Below are 19,088 nucleotides of genomic sequence, written 5' to 3'. Positions count from 1 at the left end.
TTCCCCTGAGATGCTCCATTAGCAGTTACATCCCCTCCCTTTACTCTGTGTTCTTGCTCTCCCAACATGTCTCGGCATCCTCCAACTTGGAGCGCAAGTCACTCACAGGCCCTGTGTGGGCCACAATTTGGATAGCGTCCCTCATGTTGCAGGGCTCCCAAGGCTGAGCTGTGAGTGCTCTCAGGGGCTGCAGCCCAACCTGGGGGCAAATGGGGATTTCTGTTGGTCTCAGTTTATGAGTGCAGGATCAATCAACATGCAGTGCTGACAAGTTTGGAAAATCCGAATTTAATTGCTGACAGGAGGAGTGAAATCAGTTTTGTGTTTTATAGCAAGCTGTTCCCCTGAAAGTTCTGGAGACAGCATCTCAGCCTGTTTAGCACATGCCTTCCTGTCAAGAGTTATCCCTATTCAGAAATACATCTCATCATTAGACAGCCCTTTTAAAGTAGTGAGTTTTAGATACTTAACAGTTTTCATGGAAATGAGCCTCCTCCTACTGACTGTTTCATCCAGCACTAACACTTCTCAGATTATGTAGGCTTTTCGCCTCCAGACTATTCTGTTAATTTGTTATCATAGCACAAGAAGGTTAGTACTTAAACTGAATTGTTCTAGGGCTCTCACACAGTAGATGCCTTGAACAGATTAGATAGATTAGATTTTATAAACCCTTTGCATCTTGCCAAACTCTGCATAAAGCACATGGGCATGACTATTGGATTTTCATCACCCTATTTTTTTTTCTTCCCAGCATGTGTGAACTGTGTGCGGTGGTCAAACAGTGGGATGTATTTAGCTTCTGGGGGAGATGACAAACTGATTATGGTGTGGAAGCGGGCTACGTAAGCATCATTTTCCTTTCTTCACATTTTATTTTTAGAAGCTTCTTTGCTGGTCTTTATCACAGTTACTTTCTCTACCCTGGCACTGAAGTCCCCAGAGCCCCAACTTCATAAAGAGCAGGAAGCACACATAGGCCAGGAGCAGCTCAGGCCTGACCAGGGAGTTGAAAGGCTACCCGGCTCCCTCATAACCTGCTCCGCTGCCCCTTGCTTGCAGGGCTGCAGGGTTTCCACCTAAAAAGGAAGGGTGAATCCCTTCCAGTGCTGACATTGGTGGCTTTGTTTGGTTTGTTCTTCAAATGAAATTTCCCAACATACAATGTGGTTAAAAGTCAGGCCGCTCTGGTGGAATCTGGGGCAGGGACATCCAGAGCCTGCCCTCATTCCCTGTTAGCTTCATCCCTGCTTCTAAGGAGTCCCCACTTGAAAGCCCTTTCTCTGCACCAATATTGAACTAACCATCACTTGCAAAACTCTTTTCCTTTACACTTAGGCAGAGTCTCTCAGGGTGGGTCCTGGGAATCTTCCATAACCAGCACCCCAGATGACTCAGGGGCCAGTCAAGCTAGGGACTCAGACGTACCCCACTGCTCAGCCAGAATGGCCCTTTGGCTGTGGCTTTGAGAGCAGAGGCACACTGTCCCACTCAGCTGCCTCAGGAAGCTCTTTCTGTGGGTTTGTGAAGAATTCTGCTGGAGTGAAGGCTGTTAAGAGAGGGTGTGGGCACCACCTTCATGGGAGCAAGTGGCAGGGCTAGTAGCCATGATTCAAGTGCTTTCTCTGCCTCAGGTGTTAAAGCAGAGGCCTTCAATTCATTACAAGAGGGTTTAAAAAATACTGTTGATTTTGCCACTTTGGCCAACATAAATAACATTTAGTATATAATTTGGAAAGCTGAAAAAATATAAAAGAAAAATATCATAGTTCTACCACCTAAAGAAAGCTATGGTTAATATTTTTGTATTTTTATGTGTGTCCTTCTAATTCATTTTTCATACATACATGTAATTTTCTTCGCTATATAGTAATATATTGTATATTCTGTCCTGTGGCCGGCTTCTTTCGCTTATTTATCTATTGCAAACACTTTCCTATGCAGTAGTCTTTTACCACGAGCCTTGTGATGGCTGTGTAGTATTTCATCAAGTGCAAATAACTAGTCATTTCCTGCTGTTCAGCAATTAGGTGCTTTCCAACCATTGTCTGTTTTTGCTTTGTTCTGTCTGCCATGTTCAGCCATGCTGCATTAAGCGTCGCTGTGCAGTGCCCAGAACACCCCCGGAGCACCTTTCTGACTCCTCTTTCACACAGGTACATTGGCCCCAGCACCGTCTTTGGCTCCAGTGGTAAGCTTGCCAACGTGGAGCAGTGGCGATGTGTCTCCATCCTCCGGAGTCACTCAGGCGGTGAGTGGGGCTGCCTGTTGGGGTGGGTGGCCCTGGCAGCTGTCTGAGACTAGCAGCACCTCCACGGCCCCTGTGGCCTCTTTTAGTCCTAAAAGCAGCCCTGCGTCGGGGTCATCCTCCCCATCACCATCGGTCACACCCTGTCTGTCCCTCAAGGTCTGTGCAGTCACTGTCCCTACTGCCTGCCTCCAGCTGCATTCAGTGTCCCCACTCCTGCCCTCATGGGGTATATGTTTATATCTTTAATGTAGAACTCCCCACGTTCTGCTGTTTATCCTGGTGAACTGAATCACTACCTTCATCAGTGGATCACTAAGTCCGTAAGCACACTTTATTTATTCCACAGAAACTAGAACACAGGGGTCCAATGAAAAGTTTTTATTTGACCTCGAGTATGTTTGCAAAGTGTTGTAAATAGACTTGGAATGGAAAGACACATTTTACCAATTTGGACTGAAGAGGAGGACGGCCAGTCTGTCAATAGCAGTCTAAAACCATGTGCTGTATACTTGTTTAAGTGCCAGGGATACCAGCGTGAATACAGCTTAGACTTGCCTCAAAGAGCCTGTGGTCTAGCCCAGAATGGCCCGAAGGGTCTTCCAGGCAGGAAGCAGAGCAGAAGAGAGAGAGGTTTGCTGTGAATGATGAGTTTCACCACCATTGGACCTTTATACACAAGGCAGGAAGCAGCACAGAGTGGGCTGGCTGATTGGCAGGGACCAGGTCACGGAAGGCTCGTGCCCCCTGTTAATGGGGGTGTCCTTTATCATGAGAGAGACACGGAGCCCTTAAAAACTTCAGAGCCCAAGAGGGCAGTTGTTCTGACAGCTCTGCAGGAAAGGAGGCTGTGTCAGTGGTTCAGATTAAAACTTCAAGGGCTGGAACTAGGCCTATGACAATTGGGTTAGAGAGGAAGAGACTGACTTGGGAAATTCTTAGGGCAGAGCAAGGGGAGAGATGAGGGACATTCCCAGCCTAAATAGTCACTGGTGTCCTCTACTGAGACCGTAAGAAAAATAGGCTTATGGGGAAGGACACCAGTTCAGTGTAGGATATGCTGAGTTTGAGGGGTAGGGGGAGAATCAAGAGACCATTTGAATCGAGCCTGCAGCTCTGGCGAGGGATGGGGCAAGAGTAAGAAGTTTGGAAGACATCAGCTGTAATCCATTGGCGGTATATGCTCAGCAGATACTCTGCAGACACTTCAAAGATGAACAAACACACCTCTTGGTGACTAGATTGATTCTAAATCTGTGAAAGATGACAGTAGCATTGTGTTATTGTTGATAAATTAAAAATACGTAACTTAATCTTGCTGTTCACAGCTACTCACAATGGAGCCTAGTTGGGCTTCTGGAACTTTGGCACATATGTCTATGAGGGTGTTCAAGCATGGGGTGGGGCCTCAGTGAGAACTTTTATGGGGCTCCTAACCAAAGACTCAGGCTGATCCATAACCTTGACTTCTCTCCTGGCCCAGTAGCCCAGGGCTCTCCCTTACCAGGCAGGTAGGGTTGCCCACCTTCAACAGGGTACTGCCACTTCTTACTCAGTAGGCCTGGTTGTGGGCATGGGTGGGACCATTTAAGAAGAAAAAATTAGTGAAAAAGAAATAAATGCCTCTGGCTGGTGTGGCTCAGTGGATGGGGCACCAGCCTGCAAACCAAAAGGTCGCCACTTCAATACCTGGTCAGGGCACATGCCTGGAATGCAGGCCAGGTCTCCAGTTGGGGGCATGTGAGGGGCAACTGATCAGAGTTTCTCTCCCTCTCTTTCTCCCTCCCTTCCCCTCTCTAAAAAAATAAATGAATAAGCTCTTTTTTTAAAAAAAGAAAGCAGTGGATCTCTGAAAGCAAAGTGTGAAAAACATATACTTGGCATATTTAAACAGCAGGTAGGAAAGAAAACCTAGGTGAAAATAGAAGTAAAAGGTCTAGAAAAACATTTAACCTAGAGGAAGGATATCATCAAAGAGTGCAAAATGTAATGTTTATATAGTTATAAACTAAAAAGTAATTTTAACTAAATAATTTTCTAGAAAATATAAGTTTTCAAAATTGATACCATAAAGTTAGGAAAAACTAAACAAAGTAGTAACCAATTAAGAAGTTGGAAGCTACCTTCAGAGATGGTTCCTGACCCTAGACAATTTTTTGATGTATTGTCTTAAGCTTTTAAGAATAATTACTCTGGAACATAGAAATACTTATTCTTTGAAGGAAGCTATAACCCAGTTTCCAAACTTGATAAAAGTAACAGTGAAACGAAAGCATAGGCAAATATGAATAAAGATAGAAAAGTTAGAAACAATACTCTCAAATTTGATAACATTTGAAAACATCCATTTTGACTAAATGTGATTTATAATGGAAGAATTTTGTGTAAAGGAAATGTGTTATATAACTCAGCATACTAGGAGGTTAAATGAGAAAAAGCAGAGTCATCTGATGAGGTATTCTGAAAGGAACATTACATAACTCAGCATCAATTTCTAATAAAAAGTGCTTTTTTAAAAATGGCCATAGAAAGTTATTTTCCTAACATGATAGAGGCCTCTGTCTTTTTCAAACCAATGGCAGATATTACAGTTCTCATTTGAGCCTTGTTCCCATTTATATTTAGAAAAGACAAGGATGGTTGCTATCATTTAATTTGTTGCTTTGGAATTTCTGCAATACAATGAAACAAATAACTGTTTAAATATGCCAAGTATATGTTTTTCACACTTTGCTTTCAGAGACCCACTGCTTTCTTTTTTTAAAAAAAAGAGCTTATTCATTTATTTTTTTAGAGAGGGGAAGGGAGGGAGATAGAGAGGGAGAGAAACTCTGATCAGTTGCCCCTCACATGCCCCCAACTGGAGACCTGGCCTGCAATCCAGGCATGTGCCCTGACCAGATAGACATACTGGAAAATAAGACATAAATGACATGATGTGAGGCTGGTATTGTATATCAAGAAAACGGAAAGGAATAATGCTCTTAGAACTTATACAGCATTGAAAAGCACTTGGGACTAATAAAAATAAGTTACTAAGTTGGCCTCATGTAAGAAATTTTTTTTATTATTTATCTTTCACTTGTAATAGCCTATTAGAATATCTAATGATAAAGGGAGAACTCTTATCAAGTAGGGTAAAAAATTGTAAATATTCAGGAGTAATCTTACCGAGAAGTATATGTGATCTTGAAGACTTAAACCACAGACCCTTTTTCAGAGATAAAAATTGACCACTTCATACATGGAAAGATTAACTAAAAAATAAAGACTTAATTTTTTTCCCCAAATTAATACTTATTATTTATTTAACAAATATCTGTTGAGCACCTTGTATGTTCCAGGTGTTCTACCACCTCTAGGAGTTTGCATTCCTGTGTGAGGGACAGATAATAAACTAGTCATGTAAGAAACTGGAAGATAAGTGCCAGGGAGCAAAATGAGGTGGGGTGCCGTTTTACCCAGGGGTCTCAAGGAGGGCCTTGATGAGAAGGTTCCATCCAAGGGGAGGTTATATGGAGGTGAGAGGACACCTGTGTGGTCTTCCAAAGAGCTTTCCAGACAGAGGAAACAGCCGGGGCAATGGCCCTGGGGTAGAGACGTGTACTTGACGTGTTCAGGGAAGCACAGGAGCTAGGGTGGAGAGTGGAAGGGGCAGGGGTTATGGTGAGGGCTCTTCTCTGAGTGAGAGAGGACAGCTGGGCAGGGTTTTGGCCAGAGGCAAGGGAAGGCCTGTGGCAGCTGTAAGGAGTTCATGTTGTGCAGGACTAAAGGGCAGCCTCCGGGAGACCAGTGAGGAGGCTCTTGGCAGTCTCCAAGAGAGACAGTGGCCATTTGGACCTGCCATAATGGTGGAAGTCAGGAGAAGTGGTAAGATGCAGGGTTTCTGGTCTATGGGAAGTGGGGTGTGAGATAAGCGGAGGAATCAGCATGGGACTGTAATGTGGCCTGAACGATGGGAAAGATGCAGTCACCATTACCTGAGATGGCAGGTGTGTGGATGGGACAGAAATGTTTGCTGGGGAAAATGTTTAGGAGTTGGGTTCGGGGTGTTGTTTGCATTGCTTAGCAACAGTGTAAGTGGACCTGCTGCATAGGCATTTGGATATATGAATCGTAAGTACAGGGGAGAAGTGTAGGTGAGAACAGAGGAGCCTGGGGTTTGGGGAGAGGAAGAACCAGGAAAAGAGGCTGAGATACTGAAGCCATTTAAAATAGTAGAGAGAGCATTTGAAGGAGAAGGGATTAAGCAGCGTGTCACACATTGTCTAAGGTCAAGTGAGGAGTGAGACTTGACCATTGAACTTGACAGCATGGAGGCCCCGGGCAGCCTTGGCAAGTGTAGTTCATATTAGTGTAGCTGAGTTAAAGCCTAACTGGAGAGGTTCAAGAAAGACCAAGGAGAGGATAGAGCTGGATTGAACCGAGCTGGGATTTGTCGGGTACCTGTAAAGATGCAGGAGAAGAGCAGAAGGGACGGTGGAGCTGATGGATGGTGGACTCTAAGCTGGATATGGAGACAGACAGTGGAAGGCCTGTAGCATCAAAGTGGGTGTTAGCACTTGAAAGAACCATTGGAGCTGAGAGTGAACTGTAAGCACTGAATTCATGGTTGGAGTGTGCGAGGGTTGGAATTGAGACCAGGAAGGGCCTCTGGGTATGACCATGGGGATGAATGGCTGAGGAAGTAGTGGAAGTCAAGGTCACTGGAGGAGAAGGAATTTAAGGATCCAAGAGCCTTGGGTGTTAGGAAAATTATCCTCTTGGAATCTCCAAGAATGATGATGGAAGTGTTGGCAGGAATGACAATGATTAGAAAAATCTTCAGGTGCACGGAGGGTGCTGGTTATGTGTGTATCTACTATGAGAAGGAAAGGGGATATAGTTTTAAAACAAGATGCAAAACTGGGATTTAGGGAGAAAATTATGTCACATATGTAGATTTATTGCAGAACTTAGCAGTGACTTTGAAAGGTCATCTGGAAGGATAAGTAAGACTGTGGAAGAAATCATTCAAAGCTGCAGTGTTTGTCACAGCATGAGTTTCTGGGTAAAACTAGTATCATTGAAGTAGGCTACAGGGTACCTAAGAGCTTGGTATATCATGAAAGTGGCATCACTTGTCTATAATGAAGAGAAAGAATTATTTCCCATTGGGATAGAGTAACCATTAGCAGTTTGTGGGTAAAAGGAAAGTAATTTAGATCCTCACTAAATACAGCATACACCAAAATAAATTTCAGGTATTAAAGAGGGAAGCATTCTAAATAATTAAAGCAGGAGAAAACATAATTGAATATGTATCAAACCTCTAGTAGAGGGAATATTTTTCAAGATTAACAAGAATAAAAAATGCCACAAGAATAACAGATGTTACTACCTAAATCTACAACAGAGGGAGGTAAACTGATGGAACTTGCAGCTAATGCCTATACTATAAATAGTCCATAGTCCATAGAAATTGTGAAGAAAATCACTTCTCCTTTCTGGATTCTCAGCTAACCACTTCTCTGCTCTAGGACTTAGGGCCCACATTGAAATCCTGAGGTTCACATGCCTGCCCTCCTAGACTCAAAGCTCCTACAGGAGGTTCTCGCTCCTTGTATTTGTTAGATCACTGCACAGGAGCGCTCACAAAGATAGGAGCAGTGTCGTCCAAGAACAAGACAGTTCTAGATAACATGTGAAAAACCTTCACTTGTGCTACTAATCAAATAAAATTTAAAATACACAATGTACTTAATAAGTTAGAAGGGAAAAGATCATAATCCTCAATCTAATAGGGAGTCTTGAAATGGACATTCTGCTTATAGCAGTGTGAGGTCTTTGAAAAGCTGTCCACAGTGTTAGGAGATCCCAGACTTACGAAAATGTTCAGGTCTTCTTCCCAGATTCCCACTTTGGGATACCAGTCTCAAAGAAACGATCCAGGATGTGGAGAGGAACATACACACATGTGCTCATTAGCATGAAAAACTGGAACCTAGTCAAAGTCCATTGTTAAATTGGGTCTGTCTGTGGTAGTGAATGCTCTCAATGACATAGAACACAGAACAAATCAAAAGAAGCCCTGAAGATCACATACACTATTAGAATATTAAATGGAGCACACGAGTGCATATGCAGCGTGAAATACAAAGGCTAGTACAATGTGGAACAATTTCATCAAGCTGTCGCTGAAGATTTTTTTTAAACTAGAAAAACACAATAGAAGCTTTGAATACTGTGCTTACACCTCTTTTTAAAAATCCTCTGAAGAAAGTACTTGATGGCTATTAAATTGCCGCTGTGTTTCTGTTTCTGCATCCCACCAGCCATTCTTCTGCACACCTAGTATTGTATCAAACAGTGAGGTTAGAACAGTCAGTTAAGACTGTGCCCATCACACCTGCATGGTGACATGGGCGTTGTTACCACCATGATTGACCTTTATAGACAGTTTCTCACATTTAAGCCTCAGTAACCCTCGGAGGATAGGTGCTTTTTTAATCCTCGTTTTACACGTGAAAGCTGAGTCACAAGGAAATGAGCAGGATTAATTGTGTTTGGGGGCTCCACAGGGAAGGGGTACTGCTGTCAGGGTCTTGGAGATGAGATGAGATTCATGAGGAAAGGGGTCTGAAGATGACTTTGCACTCATTCAGTTAGCCAACAGCTATCGAGCTCTGACTGGGTACCAGACATTGTGCTAAGTGCTGGACCTACAGTGCTCAGAGGGCTGTGTGCAGAAGACCCAGTTAGAATGGGAGAATCAAGCTTAGCGGGGTTGAAGAACAAGCCCTCGGCTACAGCTCCAGTAGTTACCAGAGCCATGGTTTGAATGTGTGGGTGCAGTGCCACATGGCACTGAGCTCTCAGCGGTGCCCTCAGTTGCTTCATCTTGAAGAGTAGGGTGGGATCAGTTAGATGCTTCAAATTTTATGACCAGTTGAAAAATCTTAGTGGGGAAGTTTTTCAGATTGGTTACAAGAAGAGTCTAATTTTGATGGTCCCAGGTCAAATCTGCTTGGACATGGCACCAGGGACTGGGGCCCAGCTGGCAGACAGGGGTGTTACTGCGTGCCCCCCTTGCCAAGTCTGCACGCCAGGTAAGAGACTCACCGCCAGCCCTCTGTCTTCCAGATGTGATGGATGTAGCATGGTCTCCCCATGACGCCTGGCTGGCCTCGTGCAGCGTGGATAACACTGTCGTCATCTGGAATGCAGTGAAGTTCCCAGGTCTGGGCCGCCTCTGGCTGGGTGGCGGCAGAAATGGGTTGCTCGTCGTCAGTGCTGCCTGTCCATGTCTGGAGCAGGGTGGGCTTTGTCTCCTCTGGCTGGTGGCACCATGTCTCTCACAGTGGACAGGGATTCATGTCTTGTCAGTAATTCAGTTCTTTTTTCTTTATCAATTATGTTTGTTTAAGGTTTTAAAAGAGGTTTACGTTAAAGAAAAACAGTAACTGAGTGCTAACAGGGAAGTGCCACACACCATGAATGTGGTACTTTGACAATTAGAGTTGGGGACCTCCGCCAGCTTGTGCTTAGCTTGTCCTGACACCCCCTTCCGTGCTGTGCCTTCACATGCATCCCGGCACCTGCACACACAGGGCCCTTCCTTCCCTGGGCTCTGGCCTCAGTTCAGTTGCCATCTCCTCTCTGACACCCTTGAGCAGATGCACACCAACAAATCCAGTTTTGCAAGACTAATTTTTCTTATTAATGTGTTTAAAGTCATGACAGATGGCATAACCTGGCATAGCACTGCAGTTTGTAATTAGTAAGATACTTCTTATGTTCCTGCTTCGTATCTGGAATATGTTTTCCTCATGGGCCAAAAAGCATCGTCTCTGAACTTGATCCAGTTCATTTTCTCTCTATAAGCTACCAGTATGTGTGGGGACTCTCCACCTGGCCACCAAGTGGCAGATTTAGAGGCTGGGTGACATTTAGGTTGCAACTCTAGGAGGTACTGTCTCACTCACTTTGTCCTCAGTGGTGACTTAGAGGACTCAGAGCAGTGCCCTGTCCCCAGAGCTGCCAGGGAGGTTCCCATCAAAAATGCCATTTTCGCAGCCCAGGTGAGCATGGGCTTCTGGCCAGAAGGGCAAACCACAGGCAAGACCACCAGCTTTGGAAAAGATAAGGGGGCAGAGTTTGGCTCAGGCCTAAGCCTAGGCCCCCCAGTTGCCTGCCTCTCCAGGGTATATGCAGCCTCAACCCAGAAGTGTTAGCTGTGAGTAAGGGAAGCGTGACGCCTGCCTCCTTGGTGTGGTCATCGCTCAGGTGGGTTTTGTCTTGGTGGAAATCAGATTAGGGGGCTCTTCTGCTTATGCCCAGGGTGCACTTCTGAAGTCCCTTCTCTTGGCTGGCCATTCCGTAGCCCATTGATTGTAGCTCGTGTTTCTATAGAGTCATCGTTTTCCCCTAGGTAGCACCTTTCCAATCTCTTATTTTCCTTCACAGAAATTCTAGCTACTCTGAGAGGTCATTCTGGCTTGGTAAAGGGCTTGACGTGGGACCCTGTTGGTAAATATATTGCCTCTCAAGCTGATGACCGCAGCCTGAAAGTGTGGAGGACGCTGGATTGGCAGCTGGAGACCAGCATCACCAAGCCTTTTGATGAGGTAACGAGACAGCTTAGGAGGCCCAAGCCAGCAACCTGCTTGGCCGCCATGCCCGAAGGGGAGCTGACTAAGGCCTGGACCTCATGGGTGAATGCAGAGCCTGGCAGCCTGAGCCAACGGGTCTGGGTCCTCTGGGGCGGGCACTCTGGCCCAAAAAGTTGGATGCTGAAAATCTTTTATTTCTCAGATGTGTCGAACGCCCAACTTTGAAGTGAAAAGGATTTCTAAGTTTTAAAGCTGAAAAGAACCTTAGAGATACCTCTACAGCCTTGTGCCACACAGCTGTCTGGCCCAGACATGGCTGAAACTGTTCCTCACCATGTGGCATTTGCACTGCACTAACCCATGAGGTGTGCAGGACAAGGGGAGAGAGCTGGCTCTGTCTTGTACTCTTCCTGACTGTGCCGACTTCCACTCTGCAGGCCAGCTGATTGTCTAGGGTGGAGTTCCCAGTACTGTTTACAAAACATCTGGAGGTCGGACTGCGGTGGCTTGTGTAGTATTTTACTGTCTTCTATTTTAGTTCTCATTTCATTTGGGATCAGCACTCAAACTCACCATTATTCATTAAAATTTCTTAAGTGCCTACTATCTGTAAGGCAATACCGTGTACAGGAAATAAAAGTGGCTGGAGATGGAGTCTCTTTCTTGAAGCTTGAAACCCAGTGGGAAAGACAGGCTTTCACCTTTGTTGTGGGCACGGTGGTGGTGTTGTCCAGGATGTGCGGAAATAGCCTGGGACCATGTGGTGTCATCTCGTAAGAGAAGGCTTCTCAGAGGAAAGGACATGAGGGCAGTTCTGCCAGGAGAGTAGGCGTTGGCCCACTGGTCAGGGCTCATTGTGGGTGGGAAGTTGAGATATGTGTTCAGTTCTTCCACACCAGCAGCAGCTCCTGGACTGGGCACATTAGCACCAGCATTGACGTCACTTAGTTCTGCCCTCCTTGGCTGCACCCTTGTACAGGGCACATGGGCCCTCACACCTGGAGTTCCTCAGGGCTCCAGCTGCCGGGCAGCAGGTGGGTCCCACAAACTGATCTGCGGGGTGGATATGGCAGATGGGGCAGGAGTGTTTGGAATCCCAGCAGGAACTGGCAGCACTCTTCAACCTCTGGGGTTGTCCTGCCTTCCTCTGAGGCTGTAAGGCCAAGATCTTAATCCCTAAGTCTTTAGGGCTGCCCTGGAAGCCTCAGGGCCTGGCTTTTGGCCCATATCGTCTTACCTCGCAAGAGAAACACTGAAGGGACGCCCTGCCTCAGCACTCATGCCAGGTCAGGGGCACAGTGCCCTTCTGCTGGGCGTTTTATGGTCTCTTCAGACTTTACAAACCTCTTCTCCTTTGCTGGTAGCATCACCAGGCTTTAGGCAAGGAGACAGGCCTGAGAGAGCAGGTGATGGCTCTGGTCACCAACTACAATCACAGAGACAGGTTCCTGAGGGTCAGCAGGGCTCTTTCTCTGCTGCAGTGAATGATCTTTAGAGCTCATGTAGGGAGGTTAACAGGAGCTGGGCAGGAGAAAGGGGTCAGTGGCCAGATACATTTGACCTGTGCAGAGTTGGTGGTTACAAGAGGTGTCCATCCTGCAGATCCCCTCAGGGCCTGCCTCACCATGCTGTGCTCACTTCCTAAGGAAAGAGGGTAGGGTGCTAAAGCTCCAAATCCCATCCAACAGAGCCTTTTTTGTTGTGTCATCTGGAGAGACTGGAGTCACAGCTGTCAGTGTGGCCAGCAGCTTGGGTGCATGCTCCATCGTCATACGTTTGTAAATCCGAGCTCAACTTCATTCATGAGGCCAGAGTTTAGGTCACAAGATTGGCCTTGATTTCCTTTGAAGCACAGCTGTTTCTTTCAGTGTGGAGGGACAACCCATGTGTTGCGACTGAGCTGGTCCCCTGATGGGCATTACCTGGTGTCTGCCCATGCCATGAACAACTCTGGCCCCACCGCCCAGATCATCGAACGGGAGGGCTGGAAGACCAACATGGACTTTGTCGGACACCGAAAAGCTGTGACCGTCGTGGTGAGTGTTCTCAGGGTGGTGCCCTCGGAGCCTGGGCAGTGCTGTGCTCCCAAGGCTGGGTCGCGTGTGGGACTGAGATGGTGGACTCCAAGATTCAGCACATGTCTTGTTTTTATTTAATTATAAATACTTATGGTTTATTGTTTAAAAATTAAATTTACAAAATAGAATACGTACTTGTATTTTACTGGTAAACTTGAACAAGATGAATAGCATCAAAATCAGCCTTTGATGAGTAACACTGTAGCTCTGCACTAGCCTTTTACGCATTCAGATCTGCTCATCAGTGCTTAGCATGATGGTCCTGGCAAGTGCCCCACTCATCAGGCTCCGGAGGGTGTAGGTGTGGTGTGTGCATCCACCAAGCATGTGTATGGTACTCGTCCCAGCAGTGGCCAGTTATAGCTTCAGGGCTCTGCTCTGGATTCCTGGGGTGGTATTTGAGTCTGGAGCTGTCTGCCCAGTGTTGGTGTGGAGCAGGTAGGAGTGCCAGAGGATGTGGGCTCCTGTTTCCCACGCAGGCTTTAGAGCATATCAGCCACTCCTTTTATGCTTCTGAAGAGTATCTAGAGAGAGTGCCCAAGGCAAACAGCCTGTGAGAACCAGAATTCCCTCAGCACTGGGCAACAGCGACGAGGTCGATAGACTGACGGACTAAGGCTAATGAAAGTGAAATATCGTTCAGGCCCCTGATCTCACTCTCTCTTTATCAAAATGGGCTCCTTCTTCCCATTGTTTAAATTGATAATAAATATTGTACATTATAACTTAAATTTATACAAACAAAATATCACTTCTTTAATTTTTTTTGTATTAGAGTCCATGTAAGATTTTGTTTGAAACCAGGACCATGTTGCTACAATGTTTGAAAGTAACATGACTCTCTCGAGTGATCCTCATAGAGCAGCTGTGGGAGACGGTTGTGAAGACTCAGTCCCAGGACACAAGCCTCTGGGTTTCATGTTCTCCAGTCTGTGTACCCCTGGCCATTCTTGCCTGCCCTCTGACATTAGAATCCCTTGGACCACCTGATAGCCTTCCTTCTCGGTTTTCTTGGCTTGTGGATTTCACCTGGGTCTAGAGCTCCCAACCCTTTTCAATTCAGGAAAGCAGCAAAGGACCTCAGTGTGTGCCTCCAGCCTTTCCAAAAATGATGCTCAGGTTACACGGGCAGGGGGGCCCTGAGCTGCCCTTAGCCAGACGTAGCCATCATCCCTGTTCCTGAGACCACACAGGGCTGATTAGGCACTATAAGACAGTATTGACTGTGAGCAAGAACTACAGTAAGGGGACTGTCATGCAGCCTCCCTTCAGGACCTGTCCCTGTAGCCCAGGTCCTAGAGCTGGCCCAGCTCAGGCCAGGAGGAGTTCAGTAGCTCCCCTGCCACCCACCTGGCTGTGTGCCCAGACTGGAGAGTTGAAAGAAACTGTTTCAAATCCTCATCTTACAAGTTACCCACTGGGTGACCTGGCACGTGTTTTCTGGCCTCTGTGAGCCTCACTTCATCCTCAGCAAAATGCCTCCTGGGTGGTTCTGAAGATCAGATAGGCGGGTGTCTGTGTGGGGCTCCCACTGGCAGGCTGTAGTTAATTGTGATATATGTGTAATACTTGGCATGGGACATGTGCTTAATGCTTGATCAATTATTTTAGCATTTGTTATTTGGCTTTAGAAATTCAACCCAAAAATCTTCAAAAAGAAACAGAAGAATGGGAGTTCTGCGAAGCCCAGCTGCCCGTACTGCTGCTGCGCTGTGGGCAGCAAGGACCGTTCTCTCTCTGTCTGGGTGAGCCCCCCATCATGAGCTCGTGCTGCTCCTGAAGGACGACAGGAGACAGGGCTGGTGGAGGTTCAGAAACTGGATGCCTGGAAGAGGAGGGACCCCTGCTTTCGCCCTGTACCTGCCGCCAAGGCCTCCTGTTACCCCTAAAGGAAGCACTGAAGACTGGGCCTCAGCCCAGGCAGAGCCGCTCTTGTGCCCAGACTCAGGGAACGCCCTTAGTGGTCGGTGCTGTAGTTGGCATGTTGTGTTTGCTTCATTTTAAAAACTCTGTGTCAACATATAATCTACAAAAAGTGCATTCGCCTGAAACATACAGCTCAGTGCATTGTCGTAACATGTTTACACATGTAACCACCACCCCAGAATGTTCCCTGTCCCTGCCCAGTCGAGACCCCACCCTCCAAGTCCCCCTCAGCCAAGGCAACCACTGTACGCATCTGTCACGTGGATGAGTTTTGCCTGTTCTTAAACTTTACTTAAATGGAGTTGTACAGTATTTACTTTTTCTTGCATTGCTTTCACTCAGCACAATGTTGTTGGGACTCATGTATGTTATTACATGTAACAATAGTTTATTCCTTGTTAATTTCCCCATAAACAGTGGATTTAAAGTTGTAGGTATGAAGGTTATCCTCTGGCTGCATTTATTATGGTCATTTGTCACAGAGAAATTAATTGCTATGTACACTGTGATTTTTTCAGGCCCAGTATTCATGTTACATCCATTGCAGAACCTGAACCCTAGTGCCATCATAGGCAGTTCCAGGCATGTTCTTCCTGGGCTCCTCCTGGCCTGGGGCTCCATTCATGGTGCTTTGACCAAAACATCACTGATCGTGTGCTCATGTTTCTTATAAAATTGAGGTCAGTTGCTCACACAGGTCCAGATTTCTGAGGGGTCTATAGACACGTTTTTGGGAGGAGGGCAGAGCTCTTCATTCTGGAAGTGGAATTAGGGTAGGGGCAAGATTCTTCTTGTGGATTCCAGGTAACTCGGACTCCAGCCTTCTCCTCGGGACTAGAGTGGCTAAAGCGACTTTTTTCCCACAAGAATAGTCCCAGCCTCCTAGAAGCTTCCGCAGTACCTGGTGGGAACCCTGCAGAAGGGAGTCCCCACCCAGCCTGCCACCCTGTGGCCCCAGGACCTGTTGGCAGGGAGTCAGTCACTAGTGTCTGAGGGAGTGATCTCGCTGTAATTGTGGGAACGTGCGGACAGTGCAGTGCCCACATCAGAGCGACTCAATAACAGTCGTGCATGTGCGAATGTTATGCAGTCTCAAAACAGATGCCTACAGGATATTTAATAACATGCTCAGCAGGTATTAAGTGAAAAAGCAGGCGCAACCATGTGTCTTATTTTATAGACCAGAAGGAAATAACTCATCCAAGCATAAATCATGGTTAACTCTGGCTCTGGACTAGGGCAACATAAACTGTGTTTGTGTGTTTCTACACAGTGTAGAGTGATGCTGTGTGACATATGTAGGTGGTTACACCAAGCCTTGCACAGATGTGTGCCAGAATTCCTTGGGCCCAGGGAAGATGTGCTGATTTTTTTCTGGGGCTCTTTTCCTGTCCTGGGAGCTGTCTTTCCTGCCTCGTCCCTTGGCAAGGCCTTGGCATGCCATCCCCTGCTTGGTAGACCTTCTCTGCTCAAGTCCTGACCCTTCCAGAGTCCCCTTGCCATTGTTGGTGGTCTGTGTATAAAGTTTTCTCGCCCCACCAGATCACAATTGAGCCCATCAGACAGGGGCTGCTCAAGTTTGCATCTTTTGGCAAGCTTTGGTTTCTACAGTTTGGGATCTTGGTGGCTACTATTTGAATAGAGTTGAATATGTCTAATATGTCAGCAAAATTCTGACAACTTCTAGGACTGGTAGTGTAAACTGAGCTAAATGGACAAAAAAATGGTTTTCATTCATGTTATTAACCTCTACGGCTTCTTCCCTTCCAGCTCACATGTCTGAAAAGGCCTTTGGTTGTCATCCATGAGCTGTTTGACAAATCTATCATGGATATTTCCTGGTAAGATGGATTCTTGTAATGATGTACAGGCCAGGAGCAGAGAAGCCATACATTGAAATATGGGGCCCCCGGATATGATTAGGGTCAGATAGCCAGGGACACCCCCTCCCAGGTTAAGCCACTCGAGCAGACTGCAGGGTGCTGTTTGCACACAATTCAAGAAAGAGCAGCTTAGACCTGCTTCTGGGAGAGTGTCTGCTGCTGTGCTCCTTGCTTTGTTAGGATGTATCTGGAAAACGCCTTCTCCAACAAACTGGTATTTAGGAAGATGAGGAGGCTGTGATCCTGGTTCCGCTTCACTCTGTCCTTGCATGAACCAGATTTGCAGCGATGTGGAGATACATTCTGCTTGGTGACCCCATTTAGATGTATATTCCCCCACGTATTTTTAAGTGGTTTCAAAAATAAAATAAAAATGAAATTCTTACAAAACACATGGTAAGAGATACTTTGTGCATGTACTTAGAACTTGAGGGTGCCAGAACCTTCTGAGACTCTTACTGTCTCCTCTATCCCCACCCCCACAAGGCTACATAAGGAATCAGAGGTTCTCAGCATCTATCTAGAACCCTGCCCTGCTGTCCTGTGCCAACCACTTGGGTGTGCGTGATCACCACAGGCACTTGCTCCCAGGCTGCTAACGGTCATCTCTTTCAGGACTCTGAACGGGCTAGGCATCCTGGTGTGCTCCATGGATGGCTCTGTGGCATTCCTAGATTTCTCCCAGGATGAGCTCGGAGACCCCCTGAGCGAGGAGGAGAAGGTAGGAGAAAACACACTGCTGACCAGTGCCCCATGTGCTGCGCATGCTCCGGAGCCACAGAAATGGCCAGGATAGCTCCGAGAGGCCCCTTTGATTAGACCCTCCTTAAAATTTTTTTTTAATTTTAGAGAGAGAGGAAGGGAGGGAGAAAGAGAGGGAGAGAAACATCAGTGTGTGAGAGACACATCAATCAGTTGCCTCTCACACATCCCCCACTGGGGACACGGCTCAAAACCAAGGCATTATGCTCTGACTGGGATTCGAACTGGCCAGCTTTTGGTTAGCAGGCCAGTGCTCATTCCATGGACCCACACCAGCCAGGGCAGGACCCTCTTCTTGTGACATACATAGATACGTTATTTCTTAACATATTGGAATTCGTCTTTTATAGATTGTAATCCTTGTCTTCTTTACAAAATAAATTAATTTAAAAATGAGTATTTTTTTATGTCATAAATCAGTTCTGGAATGAATATTGGGACATCTCTTCCTGAGCTGATAATTAGCCACACACTGAAGCTTTCACCCTGGGAGAGAGCTGGAGAGAAAGTGCTCCCAAGAGTCCCCACTCACGTCACCTTCCCCGTTGTCTTGGATCAACACAGTTGCCATAGAGCAGCAACCAAATAGTAATATTGGCTGTTTCTCAGCATTTACTATATGCCAGTTTCTGGACTGTGTGTTTGCATATATTATTTCACTTAATTACACAAAACCCTTGACTGAGGTCATATGTGACCTTTGGTATGAGAACAGAAACCTGACCCAGGCCCGCTTGCTGCCTTTGGGCCAGACCTTTTCCCTGTGCTCCGTCCAGGACAGTGTGGCCCATGTGCCTTTTCTCAAGGGCTTCAGGAAAGGCTCTGCTCTAACTACCATAGACTTAGACCCAGCATTTCTACAAATGGGCTTTTGCCAGCACTAGTCTGTCTGATAGGAGCCCTGTGAAGGCTCAGAGCAGGTGGGCAGCTTCCCACCCCAGTGATTCAATTGCTAGTAGAAGCTCCCTCTTAAGCTACTGTGTGGACTCTGCTCTATGATGAAAACCAAACCCTTCAGGGTTAGGGGCCTACCTTATTGACAGCACCTAGAACAGGGCCTGGCACCCTGACAGTCACTTGTCAATGAAAGAAGGAGTGTTTCAGTAGCCTCAGGTCTTCTTTCCACCTTTTCACTGTCATCAGGTAACCTGGGATCACTGTGCCCTCCCCTCCCCCTTGGAGATTTGCAGTGGGAAACCATATGATAACCTGTCTAGCTTATTATTTCCCAGGTGACAGGCAGGGATCTCATGTATGAAGAACACTAGGGAAACATTGGCCAAACTCTGACTTGAGATTCTAGGGAAGGAATTCAGGGAAGAGGAGGCAGAAACCAGGGTGGTAAGGGAGGGAGGTTCCGGGCCACACAGAGGTATACCAGTCCCTGCAGGAGCGCGTCCCAAGGTGCCACCTCCCCCACCTACCATCCTCTGCTGTGAGGCAGGTGTCTTCCTGCCCTCCATGTTGGTCATAGCATATTCTATGTGAATCTGTTCATCATACCAGGCACTCCAGTGTTCTGGGGACATCACTCCTGCCCTCATGGGGTCCTGTCTGGCGCGTGTTGTGGCATGGGACTAATGAGACTTGGAAGATGGAG

The 19,088-nt window shown here is 46.6% G+C and overlaps 1 protein-coding gene across 1 annotated transcript in view; it reads left to right on the top strand.

Annotated features, from left to right (window-relative positions):
- The window catches only part of HIRA (histone cell cycle regulator), a 75,625-nt gene that overhangs the window by 20,877 nt on the left and 35,660 nt on the right, over positions 1-19,088 (top strand). The window contains exons 4-11 of the mRNA XM_090292596.1: positions 755-845; positions 2,157-2,251; positions 9,371-9,466; positions 10,694-10,854; positions 12,708-12,875; positions 14,549-14,662; positions 16,614-16,684; positions 17,342-17,447. Coding sequence (XP_090148722.1) covers positions 755-845; positions 2,157-2,251; positions 9,371-9,466; positions 10,694-10,854; positions 12,708-12,875; positions 14,549-14,662; positions 16,614-16,684; positions 17,342-17,447 — 902 coding nt within the window. The remainder of the gene's footprint in view (positions 1-754; positions 846-2,156; positions 2,252-9,370; positions 9,467-10,693; positions 10,855-12,707; positions 12,876-14,548; positions 14,663-16,613; positions 16,685-17,341; positions 17,448-19,088) is intronic.

The sequence above is a fragment of the Furipterus horrens genome, unplaced genomic scaffold (assembly GCF_987537825.1).
Source record: "Furipterus horrens unplaced genomic scaffold, mFurHor1.1.pri manual_scaffold_11, whole genome shotgun sequence".
Taxonomy (NCBI): Eukaryota; Metazoa; Chordata; class Mammalia; order Chiroptera; family Furipteridae; genus Furipterus; species Furipterus horrens.
Note: the sequence above shows the minus strand (reverse complement) of the source record. Positions and strands in the feature narration are given on the sequence as shown.